Here is a 17,740-nt window from a genome sequence, read left to right as displayed (position 1 = left end):
GGTAAACAAATTACACAAAAACTGTTACAGAAAACTTCGAAATGTCAAAAATTTGTTTTTCTTTCAGATTCGCAATAATCAGAATGACACCGAACCTATTGACGCGCGTCAGTAGATATTTAAGGCCTATGCACCGGTTCCTTGGTCCTGGATTTATTGGATTTACAATGACTCTCTGCGCCGTGATGACAATTCGTGACAGGGGATTATTTTGGCTTCCTAAATGTGAAGGTAAGTGAGGACAAATATTCCAGACAAGAAGCGTGAATAGGAGATGATGAATGGAGAAGTATTGATTTAAAAGCTCTAGATAGAGACGACTGGTGAAATCTAACCGAGGCCCTTAGTGTCAATAGGCGTAGGAGGAGATGATGATGATGAAATAAATGTGCAGATAAAGAGAAATACATGATAACGAGTAGAATTATACAAGGGTTGTGGATATTGAATAATGATTTAATTGTCACCAAAGGTGGGGAATTTCATATCTTTTATTTATTTATTTTTTTTTTTTTTTTGTGCAAAACTTTAAGTGAAAGTTATTCCCTAAAGGGATGCATGCAAATCGAGTTAGGAAAATTCTTGTTTGAAAACTGGTTAGTGTACAAGGTTAAAGCGCTTTGTATCTAAATGATCCCAATTTAAGTTTTTCCTTTTGCAAGACTTTATGAGCAGAAATTAGTCAACTTATTATTTCAACCATTTCATACTATAAACAAAATAAAATATGAAAATATTAGAACTAAGATAAAAATGATGCGAAATTCAACATTTAGCGGTTACATTTTTGGTATTGATGCAAATTTTAATCCTAGGAATTTTCTCTCTTTTACAAAACACGAAATTAACTTAAAAGCAGATAACTATAATAAGTATCGTATGCACACTTTTCAAAGAAATTGACACAACAGGTTTCAAAATGCTTTTTATATTAGAGGTGTCTTTATATACTTGTAAGTTATCTTCTAATAAATCTACAAGACCCATTTGGTTCAAGAAATAATTCTATTTAATTCCAATCTTTCCTTGGAAAGGTTTTCATATGTTATCCTAAGAAAAAAAAAAAGTACAATTGTACCTCGGTTAACTTTAAGAGTAGCTTGAGTATGAGAAAACCAGTATATGAATATAAAAATTCAAAACGGTTTATGAGAATTGTATTGGTCTGTGAGCAAATATTTCCCTTTGTATGCACATTTTTTTTGTGAACAAGTACTAACGAACGAGACTAGCCCACATACCCATACGCCACCCATGCAGTGTTCCCAATATTATTTCTCTTTATGGAATGCCAAAAGGTACATCAGTTAATGCAGCAAGATGAGATAATGGTACCCACCCCGCCACTGCCATGATTTCCTTACTCAGAAAATCAAGAGGACAAACTCCAATGCACGTATGCGGTAGCGATTTTCAGAGAAAAATTCATGAAGATGGTACCACATCACCAATTGAAAAATAAAGAGAGAAGGGTGACATGCATAAACCTGTGTTGTTCAAGGGTCATTAACTCGCCAGAGATCTTAGCAAGCATATTGCAGAAAGGCATATTGATGAATTTGAGATTGAATTAATTGACATTCCTGCTGAAGTGTATAAGCGTAAGAAAAATGAACCTCTACTACCCAGCATTACTGGGCTAGAAGCAACAATGTTACCCCGCATGCCATGTCTTCCTTACCAAGGAAATCAAGAGGATGAACTCATTGCATATATGTGAAAAATCAGAGAAAAATCTTTGCGTCAATAGGCATAGGAGGAGATGAAGATGATGATGATGATGATGATGATTTTCATTTATGCCCTTAACTCATTTTAGTACTTTCTAGAGCGTCTTTACCCAGCATAGTCGCTATCTTGATGACAGAACTTTGGCCAGTGACATTCATATGTCTTAATACACTTTCCTTGCTAAAACAAGCATCTGACTGATCATCCAACACAGCATATACCATGACCTTATCATTTGTATCCCTATGCCTTAATCAAAGTGGTACAATCATTGAGTGAACATCAACTAAAAAATATCTGTTAACATTACATCTATTAGTTACATCCTGATCATGTTGGGTATCACCAAAACTTTGTCTTTTTATCAAGTTTCATCACGGAGAACTTTAGGGTGCCATTGCTTGCATTTAACACAATTCCTTGGTCTTCTACAATATTGACCAACCTTGAAACACCTACACATGTTACCTCCATGCCACGACTTCCTTAAACGAAATCCATTGCATATGTGAATATTATCTTCAGATAAAGATCTATTAAGATGGTAATTCATCACCAATTTAATAATAATTGTGAGGAGTAGGAGGACATACATAAAGCAGTGGGATTCACTGTTCATCAACTGCCCACAGATCTTACCAAGCATATTGAAGAGAGGCATATTGATGAATTTGAGATTTAATCAATTGACATCCATGCTGACTCTTCTGATGATTCATAATCAGATGGAGGAAGACCATGATAGTTTTGATCAAAGGCCAACAAATGAATGAAAGCATAATTACCAATTGCACTGTGATATCTAATTGATAACTATCTAATGCCATTGTGAGGTTTTTGCTTTTAATGTCATCATCATCATCATCATCTCCTACTACGCCTATTGACGCAAAGGGCTTTGGTTAGATTTCGCCAGTCGTCTCTATCTTGAGCTTTTAATTCAATATTCCTCCATTCATCATCTCCTACTTCGCGCTTCATAGTCCTCAGCCATGTAGGCCTGGGTCTTCCAACTCTTCTAGTGCCTTGCGGAGACCAACTGAACGTTTGGTGAACTAATCTCACTTAGGGAGTGCAATCAAATTGCGTTACGGGTTAAATTATACGGTTTGATGTAGAAATTAAAAAAATAGTCATATGAAACATGCTCTTAAGTGAAAAAAATATTAATTACATTATTTTTGGTCGTCTGGCACCTAAAAAGTACCTATAGTTTACAAAATATTCACCTTATAACTGTTTAAACGAAACACTTGAATTTCCCACACATATTTTCATTTAAAATCTGATTCTAGCATCAACATTATAAACATAAAATAAATGGAAAGCTGAAAACGTTAAATCACTAGAAAAAAGCAAAAAATGCAGAAATCTGATAAAACCCAATGGGTTTAGCTTTTAAGCCCTCAACTATTGCTTTCATCATATATTTTCCTTAGAATATGCAAAAACCTTCCCAAGGAAAAATTGAAATTAAAGGGGCTTATCCCTTAAGCTTATTACGTGCGACCTTGAACACGTGGCAGTCATGATAAAATACTCTTTTACCATTTTATTAGTTGCATAAAATCACATTTGAACTTGAAGTTTTATCTATTTTCTAAAAAATTCTTTCGATACGAGAGTAGCAGAAAATCATCCTTGTGAATATTTAAAGGTTTAAGGGCCACTCATGAATGGCAAGGTCAAGGGACAGTGATATTGCCCTATAGAGCAGGACTGTGCCCTAGAGACTGACCATATATACATATGATCAGCGGCCAAGCCCCCTCTCCACCCAAGCTAGGACCAAGAAGGGCCAGGTATTGGCTGCTGATGAGTCATCAGATAGACCCATAGGCTCCAGCAAACGCCCCCATCCTCAGCTCACAAGGATGGCGAGGTTGCAGCGACCAAAGGACCTAAAGAGTTTAATCATCAAAGTTACTAAAAAAGCTATTTGCTAAAACTCGACACAAGGACTATTGTGTTTCTTATATTCTTTACATAACTGTTATGTTTCGAAATCGATTCTTGGATGTTGGTCCATGGCAAATTCAAAGTCAACCGAATGTGACGTAAATATAAAACGTTAATAGATTTATTTCACCTATCACAATATCAAAATTTCTTCTACCATTGCTAGCAAACTTTTCTGCCTCCAACCATTTTGATCTAGAGGACTAACCATCAACACTTAAGTTTATGCAATAATAATCCTGTGTATATATGGGAAAAAAAGATAGTAAAATTTGTCATTGTAATATGGAGTAATCTACCCAGAAATCAATTTTCTATATACTAGATCTCTATGAACGAAACTATACTAATTTCAAATGTTATTAACTATACTGATCTTTTATTTTTCTATGGATCCGACATTTATATAAAATGTAAACTAATTTCAAATGTTATTAACTATGCTGATTTTTTTCAACGGATTCGACATTTATATAAAATGTATATCATAAAATATGAAAACTGGGTAAAACATTTACAATGGAAATCTAAAGCACACTGTTGAGATAGTTTTGTTACCGAGTGTACATGAACAATAGTCCTCACATATTGCAAACAGTGATGCAAACCGTCCATTACAGTGGCTGGCTTTGTTTCAGCAACGTTAGGTCGCTTCTCGACTCGACCCTCATAAGTTCTAACAAGTTGCAATTACAGTTTGAATATTGTTGACGAGTTTCTGACCGACCCTTCTGAAAGGGGAAGTGTTCAGCAACTGCGATTTCATTGAATATACATTATACATACACATATGCATGAATATATATATATATATATATATATATATATATATATATATATATATATATATATATATATATATATATATATATATATATATATATATATATATATATATATATATATATATACATACGTATATATATATACGTATATGTATACAGTATATATATATATATATATATATATATATATATATATATGTATGTATGTATGTATGTGTATATATATATATATATATATATATATATATATATATATATATATATATATATCATCATCATCATCATCTCTTCCAATGTCTATTGACACAAAGGGACTCGGTTAGATTTCGGTAGTCGTCTCTATCTTGAGCTTTTAATTCAACACTTCTCCACTCATCATCTCCCACTTCATGCTTCACACTGTAGTTCTCAGCCATGTAGGCCGGTGTCTTCCAACTCTTATACATACACTCACATCCAATTAGTTTAAAACAAAACGGGGAAAATTAAAACAATGAGTGAATCCTGACTAGTTTCGTCCTTGACTTCTTCAAGATGACTTATTTATTAAGAGATTATTGCAATATTATGTGGTACAGTGAGAAGACGAACACACATGCAGACACTTGTAGTACAAAATATCAGAGACCTGAACTCAAACGTGCTTTTGTGGGCTCTTCAGATGTCAAGGAATTTTACCTTTGGGTCTTACAAGATTTACCTACAATTTCTTTATATCAATATACATTTACATTAAATGATTCCTACGCCCCCCCCCCCCTGGCTAATGGTATATGAGCTCCACCCACGAAAGTACAGATGAGTGTCTGTATGTATGTTCTTAATCTAACTGTACCATATATATGATGTAAAATCTCCCCTATTGAATCAATCCTCTTGAAGAAATCAAAGGCGAAACTAGTCAGGATATAATCAATATCTTAATTTTTCCTGTGTAATCTTGGCATCTGAGTATCACGTATCTCTGCGAGTATGTGTGTGTGTATATATATATATATATATATATATATATATATATATATATATATATATATATATATATACAGTATATATATATATATATATATATATATACATACACATAGAGAGAGAGAGAGAGTGAGTTAATTTTCAAGTGGTATCGTTAAAATAAGAAATAAATATAAAAGAAGTTTCCCCCACAGACAGTTGACCCTTCCGCTCATCCCATCAACTGCGCAGAATCGAAAATAAAAATTCTTTAAACAATACACCCTAAGCTGAGAGAATTCAAAGACCAATCAGGGCTCGACAAAAGGCAATCAAATAACGTTAAGGGTTAAATTACATGTTTAAATGTATTTTCTCTTCAAACGTAGTCTTGCATCTTTTCTGTTACTGATCCGGAATGCTGGTCACTCTCTCCAATTTCCGCTAGGCATTATTTCGCTTTATTTGGGCTTTTGAGAGAGAGAGAGAGAGAGAGAGAGAGAGAGAGAGAGAGAGAGAGAGAGAGAGAGAGAGAGAGAGACCCTCGTTAATCAGAGAAGGGTCATTGATCTCTGTGCGAGATTGATTTTACTGCAGTAATTTATCTGCAGTTCCTTTCCAAAGAGAATGTTGCTTCTATTATCAGTGTTTGTAAAGTTATCAATAATTTTATTTCATTTCCAGGTTGTTACAGACATTGAATGTTTATAACGCAGAGGTTAGTCGAATGATAAATTGATCTAAAAAATAAACTACTGGAAGATGATATCATTTTCCATTATACAGAAATGGCATCTTTATTATAATCATCTCCATTATTTTCTATTATGAAATAATTTGATTAGAGAAGCGAGTCACATTTCTATATTCTAAAAGGTATCGCATGAAGTCTATAATAGAGACAGAAGAAAACTTAATTGAAATTAATGTGAAAATATTGGACAGCTTTTTAGGAAGGAACCATAGGGAACGGATGAAATGTAAAAGCCAAAAAAGTAATTTAACAGGAATTTATAGGGCAAAAAATAAACTTTAACATTACTGTCTACTGTACAGTGAGCACTATAAGGCAACAACCTTCTACCAGGTCCTAACAAATCAGCCACTATCACAATGTCTACAAATAATAGAAAAAATATAAGTGTAATAGTACCAGGCTATAAAAAAAAAAAAACTTAATTTTCAGTCCTATCAATACCAGACAAAACACCATTTTAGGGCGATAAAAAGATGATCACAATGTCTACGAATAATAGAAAAATATGTGTACTAGTACCAGGCTATAAAAAAATAATTCTAAGTCCTAATAATACCAGAAATAACACAATTTTAAGATAATAAAAAGATGATCACAATGTCTACGAATAATAGAAAAATATAACTGTAATGGTACCAGGCTATAAAAAAAACTTAATTTTCAGTCCTATCAATACCCAAAATAACAATTCTAAGACGATAACAAAATATTTATTTCTTTGGAACAGAATGTTACCTGGAGTTATGGATGAGCCATCTCCGCTACGATGACCAAGAGGTCATCAACTACCTAAAACAATACGTCATTGACCCGCCACAAGAACACCCGCCCAATCCCCCGAAGTCGATTGAGGTCAACAACCCGGCGTGGGAAGCAATAGGAGACTGGGATCATATTCAAAACGCACTCAGAAGTATTTTCGTTTTACGGGTGAGGAGATTAGTGCACAAGTGTTCTCATTCTTGCTTGAAGGTACATTGAGGCACAATATTCTATCTGTTACCAAATTTCCTTTCCTCAGTTAGCTATTTCCATTGTTGGAACCCTTGGTCTTATAGCATCTTGCTTTTCAAATTAGGATTGTAGCTACTTACTACTACTACTACTACTACTACTACTACTACTACTACTACTACTAATAATAATAATAATAATAATAATAATAATAGATGCTCAAATAATAGTTCACACTAACGAAAATGAACAAAGCCTTCTTATTTCTCAAAGAATTTTCCTAATGAACACACCCTGTAGGCAGATGCTTTTTTTTTTTTTTTTTTTTGTCTTTACATAAACATTGATGTGGGTTCTTTCTAACATTTCTAATAATCACCTCTTTTATTCTATGCTTCATTTACTCTCAAAGCTACCGCCAGTGTCAATTTTCTTCATCATGACCAATGATAATTCAGAAAAGGATTAATGCTATTTTTTTCCCCATGACCCTCTAATTTCTTTCAGCAACTTTAAAAATTCTTTAATGCTTTCTCTAAAAATTTCTGAAGGCTCTGGAACCCACATAATAACCTTAAGTTAAAGTTATTCAAATATCATCCAGTGATTTCAATTTAAAAGTTAGAATTCAAATTTTATCGTTATTTCTACGCAACGATTTCTTGTGCAAGTAAATGACCAGAAGCCAGAGATTTATTTTACAAATAGACTAGAGAATTTGTAACTCCGGAATTTTAGGCGATGCTGCAATTAGTCGTAAAAATAATACTTCTGTGGTGGCCTTCGTGAGAATTTTTCCTTCCCAACTTAAAGAATTTTTCATTTTAAAGTGATAAGATTAATAAATTCAATATTTTTCCCAATTTATGTTCAAAATTTTACTTATACCTTATCATTGTGACCAAGCAACGAGAATTTTTCCTTTCCAATTTAAAGAATTTTTCCTTTTTAATTTAAGAATTTTTCTCTTCCAATTCAATATTTTTTCCTTTTCCAATCTAAGATTTTTTTCTTTCCAGTTTAAGATTTTTTTTTTTTACAGTTTAAGAAATTTTTCTTTCCAAGTGAAGAATTTTTCTTTTCCAATTTAATAACTTTTTCTTTCTAATTTCAAGAATTTTTCCTTTCCATTTTAAAGAAATTTTCCTTTCCAGTTTAAGCATTTTCCCTTTAAAATTTAAAGATTTTCCCTTTCTAATTGAAAGAATTTTTCCTTTCCATTTTAAGAATTTTCCCTTTCCAATTTAAAGATGTTCGCTTTCTAATTTAAAGAATTTTTCCTTTCCAATTTAGGAATTTTCCCTTTCAAATTTGAAGATTTTCCCTTTCCAGATTAAGAATTTTCCCTTTCAAATATAAAGAAATTTTCCTTTCAAACTTAAATATTTTCCCTTTCCAGTTTAAAGAAATTTTCCTTTCCAATTTAAGAATTTTTCCTTTCCAATTTAAAGAATTTTTCCTTTCCAATTTAAAGAAAAATGGTATTTTCGTCGAGGTCGGAGCGGGCGACGGAGTTTTCCTGTCCCACACAATCTGGTTAGAGGTCGAAATGGGCTGGAAAGGATTGTTAATAGAGCCTCGGAATGAGGCCTATAAAGAGCTGAGACAGAGACGAAGAGCTGCGTCAGCTCTTGCCTGTGTGTCAGATGAGATGCACAGTAAGAAGGTAAGTTTCTCTCTCTCTCTCTCTCTCTCTCTCTCTCTCTCTCTCTCTCTCTCTCTCTCTCTCTCTCTCTCTCTCTCTCTCTCTATATATATATATATATATATATATATATATATATATATATATACACACACACACCACCCACATATATATATACGCACACAAACATATATATATATATATATATATATATATATATATATATATATATATATACATAAATATAAATATATACAGCCTGTCACGCTGAGCAGCAAAACCAAACGTATGACTACTCAGTCTCTCCCCGTCCCTCGGGTAGGGGATTTAGGGAGTAGTCATACCCTGGAGAGGAGGTGGGAAGAGTTGAATACGTGCGTGTGCTTGCATATCTATCTAAATAGCTAGCCGTTATTTTTGAAGAGTCGCATACTCAGTTAACAGATTAATTCACCTATTTTCCATGTCTGCCCAGGACTTTTTTGGTCTCTGCCACCAGCTAATTTTATGAGCAAATTTCACCAGTCCGATATAATTTATAAACTCTGCATCAAAGGACTTGCATATCTACGTGTTTTACCTAACCACTTTACTTCGCAACAGTTTTCAACTGCAATAAGTTTAATTTGTCGGTAATCTCATTAATATTAAAAAGTGAGATCACATCCGCACCAAAATACGACTTTAGTGGAAAATTGGTGCTAAATCATTAAGTAAACCGAGCCTGATTTCGTTCCCGCCTAATTTTTTTTCCCGCTTGATTTTTACCTTGCCTTAGTTCCCTGATATTTGTTTTTCAAATATGTTTAGAGTTTCTATGATTCTATTTCGCTCTAGTCATTTTATTTTCTCTGTCTACCGACACCCTTTTAGTATAAATTAAATTGCCATATATGCAAGTGACTATGGATGCATTGCTCTCTTTTCTATACACCCATACACATATATGTATATATATAATGTATATATATTTACACTATATACATCTATGTATATATATATATATATATATATATATATATATATATATATATATATAAGGAAAATATGCATTCATACATAGTATGTATATGAAAATAATTTAAACTGCAGATTATCCCTATATATATATATATATATTATAATATAATAAACTAATATATATATATATATATATATATATATATATATATATATATATATATATATATATATTTATACTGTATATATATATATATATATATATATATATATATATATATATATATATATATATATATATATATTTATATGTATATATATATATATATATATATATATATATATATATATATATATATATATATATATATTCATATATATATATATATATATATATATATAAATATATATATATATATATATATATATATATATATATATATATATATATATACATATATAAGTATACATGTATATTTGAGTGGGAGATAAAAAAGGAATGAATTTTATACCCAAACACAAATATAATAAATTTCTCCCTATTACTTTTTCGAAGGCATCCGCTTCTTTTGGAATATAAAAAACTATCATTTACTTGTTCCGCAGGATGTGCTATGGTCTCCTTTTACGACGAATGACGGAAGTTCTGCAAATTTTTATTCTAAAATAGCTAGCGGTAAATCAACACTCCTTCGTTACGTTGCACCGGAGGTAAAATTGATTTTTTTTTTTCCTCGACAATTATTTCACTGTTTGTATGCCATTATATCATCTAACCTATAGTAACTTCCTGTTATTATTATTATTATTATTATTATTATTATTATTATTATTATTATTCATTATTATTATTATTATTAATAACACAGCTACAACCTTAATTGGAAAAGCAGGTTGTTATGAGCCCAAGGGGTCCAACAGGGAAAATAGCCCTGTGATGGAAGGAAACAAGGAAATTAATAAATTATTAAGATAAGTAATAAATAATTGAAATAGATTATTTTAAGGATAGCAATGACAATAAAATAGCCCTTTCATATAAAAAAAGAGAGAGAGAGAGAGAGGAAGAGTAGTAAGACCTAGTGCCTAAGTGTACCCTCAAGCTAGAGAACTCTACCCCAAGGCACTGGAAGAACATAGTACAGAGTATACGACAAAATCATATCGTATATAAAATCAAAGATAAAATAACGTTTTTGAAGTTTATGAATATGCATCTGAAAATGAGCAAGAGCAAATGTAACATGATAAAAGTCTAGCCAATATATATCTTATGATTTCATATCGACGCATTATTAATGAATTGCTTTGAAAACCTGTTAATTTCAAGTACAGCGTTCCATGTCCTCTAGATAATTAGTTATCATATAATTCTCCTAGTCCTACCTCCGATGAGTGTTATAATTTAATTAATCATTAAGAGATTAATATTCTTTAATACAATTAACGTTCCCAATCAAAATACGTAATTATTTTAGGTCTGCATATGTTACCATTAAACCACAAGTAGGTTTGTTTGCGTTAATATATGATGCAACATCTCATTAAAGGATTGCACTGATATATACTATTCAATAAATATAAAGATTAAGTGAAGGAAAAGAGAGAATAGAGTTTTCAATAACATAAATTCCAATACATGCAAATAAGGACTTAAATTGTTTACGAGTCGAGACAAAAACATGTTTTCTTGTGCATTCCTGGAAATATTTGAGTTGGAAAGAGCATGAACGTACAGTTTAGTCACAGCAAGGAGAGCTGCTCCTCTCGGTAGCATATTTATTCTGAATTTTATCAATTGCTTTATTTCAGCTTATAATTATTAATCAATACCACTAACCACAAATCGATAGAGTTCAGCAAATCCAAAAGATTCAAGTATGTACTGTCAAAAAAAAGAAACTACTGTAATTAGTCGCAAATTCTCCGTAAGAATATACTGTTTTTCAGCCGTATTTTGGTAAAATACTGGTGACCGTAATCTTACCCTGTTTTGTTACTATCTTTTACGGGTTGGTAACTGTTATATCACTCCTTAGCGTCAATATGTCCGTTTTTAAAATGGTAAATGCTTGGCAACAATTTATTCCAGGATTTTTACCGTTTTTTACGGCCAATATTTAACAGTGTACTCTACCGATTTTTTTACAGGACCAAAGCTTCGGTAAGACTAGAAGCGTCCAGTGCTTTAGTCTCAAAGCTTTAATTTTAGCAGGAGTTGAGATGAAAAAAACAATAGACTTTTTGGTCATTCAAACGATGGGCGGTGAAGCCAATATTCTTAACGCAATTCCAGACGTCACAGTTTTGGTGAGACCAGTTTTATTATTTTCGTATTAGCATTATCTACAATCTCTAATATTTTCGTATTAGCATTATTCATAATTTTTTATATTTTCATATTATCATCCTCGTCATAATCAGTATCATTCAATAAATATCATCATCATCATTATCAGTATCATCCAATAAATGTATTGTTTTTGGTATCACTATTATTTCTATAATTTATTGTTAGTATCTCTCCTTTTTTTTTTTTTTTTTTGATGAAACTTGGTAAGTAGCCTACGTTAGGTTAGTGTTTTCCTTGCTCCTTTTAACGGCCAATTCTAACGACAATTTAAATCCTAAAAGTTAAGCCTACCAAGATCAGACTCCATAAGAGATGTCTTAGGTCTTCAGAATATTAGTCAAGCAGGACAATAATAAAGTTATTTTAATAATTTCACTAATAATAATAATTTCAGTACTAATAATAATTCTAATAATTTCTATAATAATAATTTCAACAATAGCTAGAAAAACTACTTAGTCTAAGAGTCACTTCTTTTATTTCTAATTATAAACGCATTACGCATTTTTTTTACAATAAACAATCTAGGAATTTTTAAAATTGTATTTCATATTCTGAAATGGTTACAATAAATTTTTATTACATTGTAATGTAAAGCCATAGTCCAATCTGCAGAAAAAAAATTCAGTTGGAATCTACTCATCATAAACCTAATTACCAATATAATGATTATTTTCAATATTTACCATATCATTTGTAGCCAAGATACTAGCTTCGCACTATTATCATTAATGTTTTTCGACAGATATTAATAATGTTCAATTCCTATTATTACTTCATATTGATGAAAATAACCTTGACCTACCAAAGCCACAAATCTCTTCCATAAATAGGACGTCTCATATTTTCAACATCAAAGAACCTAATGTTATGTGTCTAAAAGACAAAAGATTTATGATTTTTAAGTTGTATTATATGTTTATAAACAGATTTGATAAAAATATTATTGTATTCCTGACCACAACCACACAAGAAAAACCATACGAGACAAAAGCAAAAAGTTGAATCTCTTTAAAGGTGACAACATATTGATTTGAGTTCACTTACTGACTCAGCTTTACATCGACTCTTGATAAAGAAAACTAAAAAAAAACTGGATGATGTGAATAAAATAATCCGTTAATAAGAGATAGATTAGTAGGAAACAGAAAAATTCATCGAATATTTAAAACTTTATCTACACTAACATGGCTATTTCTGAAAGACTGTTTTAAATTATAATAAACAACTCTTCTTCTTAGCATTATCCTTATTAAGGTAAGAAGAGAAAACCAGAACCACAAGGAAAGGGGAATATAATAATGTTGATATAAAAAGTAATAAAAAGCAACTCAAGGAAAAAATGAATGCGTTCACTTAGAAGTTAAACCCGTTCCTAGATTTTTTTTTTTTTTTTTTTTTTAGTGATTCACGTTTTAGAAACGTGAAAAAGTCTCTACATAAATGAAGAGGAGAAAACAAGAAAATATCGATTTACGTTTGATTACTAGTATATATTCCAAAGTAACATTACTGTAGTAGTAAAGTTTGCTAGTAATTTTGTAGCAATATTTAGAAGTCTTCTTAAATTTGTTGTAAAATTGACGATCTTATTGGAAATATATGGGAGCAAATAGGAATATAAAGAAATGTTAGGTAACTAAGGGTATAAAACGGGTTAAGAAAATATAGTAGCCATTAAGATAGGAGCTAGTTATCTTAGATTAATGGAAACAAAAATTCAGTTATTGATAACCTATAATTTTCCAAATGAAGCTAGGATACCTCAGATTCAATTAACGTATTCCACACACACACACACACACACACACACACGCATATATATATATATATATATATATATATATATATATATATGTATATATAATATATAAAAATATATATATATATATACATATATATAAATATATATACATATATATATATATATATATATATATATATATATATATATATATATATATATATATATATATATATTTATATATATATGTATACATATATATTTTTATATATTATATATACATATATATATATATATATATATATATATATATATATATATATATATATCTATACATATAGATATATATATATATATATATATATATATATATATATATATATATATATATATACACATATATAACAATAATGTTTTATCTCTAGTTGCAGGAAATATAAGAGCCATTAAGATAAGTGCTAATTATTTTAAACTAATTAAAAAAAATCAGTTATTAATGACTTAATAACCTATAATTACGCAAATGAATCTAGGATACCTCAGCATCAATTAACTTATTGCATATATATAGCTTATAATAACCATATCTCTCTCTAGTTGCAGAAAATAAAGGAACCATTAAGATACGTGCTAATTATCTTTAATCAATTACAAAAAGTTGTTATTGATAACCTATAATTTTGCAAAAGAAGCAAGGATACCTCAGAATCAAATAACATATTGCATATATATAACCAATAACAACCATGTTTTCTCTCTAGGTGCTGCTGATAAGACACCACACGAAAATCGACCTTGATGAAATCAAAGAAGCAGCAGCGACTATGAACATGAAGTCTTTCGATGGACTGAAGGTATCCCCCAACCAATACCTACTTTTCATACATAAAACCATCAGGTTTATTGAAGGAAATCCAAATATTACCAGAAGGATTTAGATGAGTACTGAACAGAGGTCCTAAATTTCATGCAAGTGACGAGGACATAGGACACATTACCATTTATTGAAGAAAACATGAAAGAAAACGGATTTTGTTGATTAACAGAATATTAATTAGATTCAGGTGCTATCCGTCATTATATAAATTTGGCTTCTGCTTTTATTTCTGTTGGTATAATTCACATTTACAAACACGAGTGGCACATTATATACATACATACATACATACACATACACACACGTATATATATATATATATATATATATATATATATATATATATATATATATATATATATATATATATATATATATATACAGTATATATACACACATATATAACTGTGTGCTTACATGTATATCTATCTATCTCTTTATCTATCTATCTATCTATCTATATATATATGTATAGATATAGATATATGTATGTATGTGTGTGTATATATATATATATAATATATACATATGTACTATATATATTATATATTTATATATATATATATATATATATATATATATATATATATATATATATATATATATATATATATATATATACATATATATATATATATATATATATATATATATATATATATATATATATATATATATATATATATATATATAATATTTATTTAAAACGGCCTATGCCTTTAAGACGTTGTTATACGAAAATTACACTATTTTATTTAATTTATAGACTTTGTGCCATATGATCCAACGCTGGTTAAAGGTTCAGCGCGAATGTGAAACTAGGGCAAATCGTAGCAATTATAATATCAAGTAGAATGAAAATGCTGGGCAGCAAGAAGAAAGAAAGAAAGCGGGGACGGATGTACAAAGTAAAGAGCGGATGGAGCTACAGTATACTCAATATAGCGACAACTGGGCGACAGGGTAGTGCATCTTGTTTTACTACCACATCTCAACAGATCACTATCCTGCTCTCCAAGCCCCCTCTCTCTCTCTCTCTCTCCTCTCTCTCTCTCTCTCTCTCTCTCTCTCTCTCTCTCTCTCTCTCTCTCTCTCTCTCTCTCTCTCTCTCTCTCTCTCTCTACATAAAATGTTGCATTTCCAAAATGATTTCTCTGTTATCTCTTCCAAGAAGTACCTATTCACTGCTCTACCTTGGCTATGAAGAATGCCATATAGAAAGCTTGAAGTAGGGGAATGGTCCATCGTAAGAGTGTGTGTGTCACAATGTGTGTGTAGTAGCAGCATCTGGCATATGAGCCATGCCACATTTAGGATGGGGGAACCTTTATATAGAAAACACACTTTGAATTTTAACTCAATGGTGGTGTGGAACTAAAGTTAGAACAGAACAATTTTGGATAACATTTCGAAAATACACCAATTTCTTTGAGAAACAGAGTGAGAGAGAGAGAGAGAGAGAGAGAGAGAGAGAGAGAGAGAGAGAGAGAGAGAGAGAGAGAGAGAGAGAGAGAGAGAGCAGGATTAGAGGAAATAGGCAAGCCAGTACTCAGTGGATATGTGGCACCATTCCCCCAATGGTGCCACATATCCATTTAAAACCAGGTGCCCTCCCCTATCATCCATTTCTCGTTGCTTTGAGTATAGTGAACGGAGCATGCAGTAAATTCCCTTTAGCAATGCCTAAAAAGCAGTGGCATTGTGCACTGAGGGTAAAGTAATGGATGTCGAACCATTACCATCTACAGAAGCTTCATATCAGTTTATTACCTTTATACTAAAACGAATTTTGTTGATTAACAGAATATCAAATGCTTTTAAGTAGCTTCATAATAAGTGTGCTTTCAAATCTAGTTTTCTTATAACTTATATTTTAATATTTGCATTCGCGAGTTATTTCATATACCATACGCAGCAAAATTCTTTTAATAATGTGATATTCTAACCATTAGAAATGCTCTTCTGGAGCATACATTAATAAAAGTATGTCAATATAATTGTTTTTTCCTTTAATTTACCTTAATTCGTCTTGTGTAATTAAGGGTATGTGGTATAATTTTTCACATTAGAGTAAAGTGATTATCTTTTTATTTTAAAAGCAAGCAAGACTAATATTCACAAAAAGGGTTGTTAAAAATCTTAAACAACCAATACTGTTATTGTTAATTCTAAAACAAATAAATGATGTTAGTGATACGTCAATATTTTCCTTATAGTATTATTTTTCTACCACCTATACATTATTTATAATTCTACTAATCTAAAAAGCATTTATGAGTTTATATCTTCAGCATGGATGTAAAAGAAAGATATCCAATTTTTTTTTGTATATATTTTTCGCTAATATATTTTCGGCATTAATGACATTCAATGTTACAACTAATCAATCAAAGCCACAAAATTTAAATAAATGCAACACGATTTCAAATCAAAATTAGGTTGAAAGCAGTTTTGTTTTCAATTTCAGTTGATGTGATCACAAAAAAAAGAAGCTTCCTTCATGTGACTGTAGAAATATTTGTAGAATATATAAACATAAAGAAGAGTAGTTGACCTGTATTTCTTATCTAGTCCTGTATAGTTTTTATATGTCTCGAAATAGCATTGTAGGTTGTCTCTGTGGGTATTTTTCACTGCAACATTGTACTCTTAATAATCAATAGTCACTTAAGAATGAATTGGAAATATGCTGTGAAATTATTTCAATGATGAACAGAAAAAAAATCCTATTACATTCCACGGCGAACTAATTGAATGCAATAATCTCAAAAACTAATTAAATGGGATTACGTAAGATGCAGGTTCAGTTAATTACAACACGATTTTTTTAGAATCTACGAGACCTTCATTTTGAATATCAAATGGAAAAGCAGAGATTGATTAATTACAATTATCAATAAAATCATGAGTACAAAATTCCAATCTTATTTTGTAAAAGAAAAAAAAACTTGATATGTGCACCAATTCTGACCAGAAATTCAAATAATGCGTAAAGTCATACTGACTGTGCGAGAGAGCAGGTAGATG

General features: G+C 30.7%; 1 protein-coding gene across 1 annotated transcript in view; it reads left to right on the top strand.

Moving 5' to 3' along the window:
* LOC137614635 (uncharacterized) overlaps window positions 1-14,974 on the top strand; it is an 18,360-nt gene extending 3,386 nt beyond the window's left edge. Inside the window, exons 2-7 of the mRNA XM_068344332.1 lie at window positions 68-231; window positions 6,908-7,110; window positions 8,609-8,800; window positions 10,346-10,450; window positions 11,891-12,049; window positions 14,598-14,974. Coding sequence (XP_068200433.1) covers window positions 84-231; window positions 6,908-7,110; window positions 8,609-8,800; window positions 10,346-10,450; window positions 11,891-12,049; window positions 14,598-14,774 — 984 coding nt within the window. The 5' untranslated portion in view covers window positions 68-83 and the 3' untranslated portion in view covers window positions 14,775-14,974. The remainder of the gene's footprint in view (window positions 1-67; window positions 232-6,907; window positions 7,111-8,608; window positions 8,801-10,345; window positions 10,451-11,890; window positions 12,050-14,597) is intronic.
* The last annotated feature ends 2,766 nt before the right edge of the window (window positions 14,975-17,740 follow it).

Source organism: Palaemon carinicauda, chromosome 21, assembly GCF_036898095.1.
Source record: "Palaemon carinicauda isolate YSFRI2023 chromosome 21, ASM3689809v2, whole genome shotgun sequence".
NCBI lineage: Eukaryota > Metazoa > Arthropoda > Malacostraca > Decapoda > Palaemonidae > Palaemon > Palaemon carinicauda.
The sequence above is the reverse complement of the archived record's forward strand: the minus strand, read 5'-3'. Positions and strand labels throughout refer to the sequence as shown.